Consider the following 2,728-nt stretch of genomic DNA (forward strand, 5'->3'; position numbering starts at 1 on the left):
CTGACAGGGTGGGACAATGCAACAAGTTGGTGATGGCTAATGCTCTGCCTGAAGGACCCGAACCCGCGACTAACAGGCAGAGCAAACGAAAAAGTCTTCCTGAGCTCACGCCCAAGTTTGCACCATTTGTGGGGCTGCAGCAGGTCCCTGACCGACGGGGAACTTAAGCTTCCAACAGCACTTCCACAACAGGAACGCCTAGGTGGCTGGGACTCAGAGGCGCGAGCCCGCAAGCGGAACAGCCACAAAACCGAAAGCCGCTGTCATGGTTACTGAAGCCACGCCTCCGGGACTGAGGGAGTCTGCGCGGCGGGCGAAGAGGCAGAGCTGCTCATGCGCAGCATCTACCTTCGCTGCTCGGGCAGGCTGGGGGGGTGAGTTGGGGAGGAAGCGGAAGGCTGACTGGACGTTGACGGACGCCCATCACCGGAAGTCCCGCCTGTCTTGCCGAGTCTGTTCCCGGAAGTGCATCTGCTTGTCTCGGGCGAGATGGCTTCAAGGTTACTTCGCGGAGTGGGCGCTCTGGCGGCGCAGGCCCTGAGGGCCCGCGGGCCCGGTGGCGCGGTTGCGACGCGCTCCATGGCTTCTGCAGGTACGTGGCCCGCTGGGCGAGCCGGGCCGGTGTCCGTGGCCTCCGGGGTGGTTGGTAACGGGGCGGGCGAGCGGGGTCGGCCATTGAGCGCCTCCGGGCCCCGTTGACCACCTTCCGCCCCGGGAGCCTGCGTTCCGCGCGGTCTGGCTGTGAGTTCGGCCGCCCGCCCGCCCGCTGCTAAGGTGCCCCGTCTGGAAGGTGCCGGGTGACCTTGGGAGACAGGGACTATTATTGGAGGGATGAGAAAGGACTGGACCGACTTTCAGATTGCAGCCAGGACACTCTCATTGACTTGATTTTAGAAAGAGGTCGAAAAACAAGCTTCGGCGGTTGGTGGGGCAAGCTTCTCCTAAGGCTCTGGGAGTCATGACTCAGTGGGTTTAGGGGACCGTGGAAATACTTGGAAACCCACCAAAGATGCTTACAATGTCACCTTGCCCGTGTTGATCATTTTAGCGTGTATTTATCGCGGTCCTATCTGTTGACATTCATTTTCCTTCCTTTAGGTGGTGTTCCTACTGATGAGGAGCAGGCTACAGGCCTGGAGAGGGAGATCATGATCGCATCTGAGAAGGGACTGGTGAGGAAAAACTCTCTGTGTCCTCTGGAGCCCTTGGACGGGGATGGGATTCGTGGAGTCTCCTGTCAGCCCGCATTTGGTCCTGGAAACCCAACTTGTAGGAACAGCCCTTTGCAGTATAGTTAGTTGTGGGGGATGTCTGGCATAATTAGTCACTTCTTGTCTTTTTCAGGATCCATACAATATGCTACCTCCAAAGGCAGCTTCAGGCACCAAGGAAGACCCTAATTTAGTCCCGTCCATCACCAACAAGCGAATAGTGGGCTGCATCTGTAAGTACCTTGCCTTTGTTTTCTGGTCCATCTGTTTATAACCTGCTACACAGGGTGTCTATAAATTGCTTCAGATACATGCATGTGATTGACTGTGTGCATAAAGATACTCGTATAAATTGTTGTAAGGGTTCTGACCATCTCAAGCCTCAGTATGCATGAGAGGCCACCAGATTCAGATGCCCTGGAACTGTAGTTATACAAGCGAGGTTGTGAGCCACCTGATATGAATACTGGGAATTGAACTCAGGTTCTCTGGAAGAGCAATCCATGCTCTTAATTGTTGAACCATCTTTCCAGCCCAGATTTTTATGCACACACACACAAACACAATGCATATATACATATATACACATATACATATGTATATATATATACATATATATATATACATACATACACGCACACACACATACATATATATATGTATAACTTGTATGCCAGGCATTAGGGATACAAACAAGTACTTATCCCATTTTGGGATTCTGCGTAGGGAATGGAATTGTTGGAACCAACAGTGACCCTGATACAAGGTTATTTCACTCAGCCCCATTTTTTAATTTGAAAGAGCAGAGCTTGAAGTGATCAGAGTCAACTGCAGGTTTTGTGGGTTGTTGGTTTTTTGGCCCCTGAAGTGTCTGCAGGAAAGAGATGAATGTTGAAAGTCTGCTGTGTACGCTGGAGCTGGATGACTGAGCCACCTTTCCCTTTCAGGTGAAGAGGACAACTGTACTGTTATCTGGTTTTGGCTGCACAAAGGCGACGCTCAGCGATGCCCAAGCTGTGGAACCCATTATAAGCTGGTGCCCCACCAGCTGGCCCACTGAGCCCCTGCGTTAACTTTTCAGAACGTGATGGAAAATTTCTCTCTAATAAAGACTAGCCATTGTATTGGCTCCTCCCATAGGTGGCTAGTCTTTCTTCTGTAGTTTTTTTGTTTTCTCTGTGTATTCTTGGCTGTCCTGGAACTCCCTCTGTAGACCAAGCTGGCCCTGAACTCAGAGATCGGCCTGCCTTTGCCTGCCGAGTGCTGGGATTAAAAGTGTGTATCACCATCACCACCACTACCGCCTGGCTTCTATAGATTTTTTTATATTGAGATCAGCTATTTCTTAATACTGGCTTGACATCTACTCAGAATGTAAAATCAGTATAGAGTTAGTTTTTTTTTTTTTTTTTTTTTTTTTTTTGGTTTTTCGAGACAGGGTTTCTCTGTGTAGCTTTGCGCCTTTCCTGAGACTCACTTGGTAGCCCAGGCTGGCCTCGAACTCACAGAGATCCGCC

General features: G+C 50.9%; 1 protein-coding gene across 1 annotated transcript; it reads left to right on the forward strand.

Annotated features, from left to right (window-relative positions):
• Positions 1 to 394: 394 nt before the first annotated feature.
• On the forward strand, positions 395 to 2,372 carry LOC114690777 (cytochrome c oxidase subunit 5B, mitochondrial). Its single transcript, XM_028865666.1, has 4 exons — positions 395 to 592; positions 1,099 to 1,172; positions 1,345 to 1,444; positions 2,159 to 2,372. Exons 1-4 carry the CDS (start codon positions 490 to 492, stop codon positions 2,269 to 2,271), a joined length of 390 nt encoding a protein of 129 aa, XP_028721499.1. The 5' UTR covers positions 395 to 489; the 3' UTR covers positions 2,272 to 2,372.
• The last annotated feature ends 356 nt before the right edge of the window (positions 2,373 to 2,728 follow it).

Source organism: Peromyscus leucopus, chromosome 16_21, assembly GCF_004664715.2.
Source record: "Peromyscus leucopus breed LL Stock chromosome 16_21, UCI_PerLeu_2.1, whole genome shotgun sequence".
NCBI lineage: Eukaryota > Metazoa > Chordata > Mammalia > Rodentia > Cricetidae > Peromyscus > Peromyscus leucopus.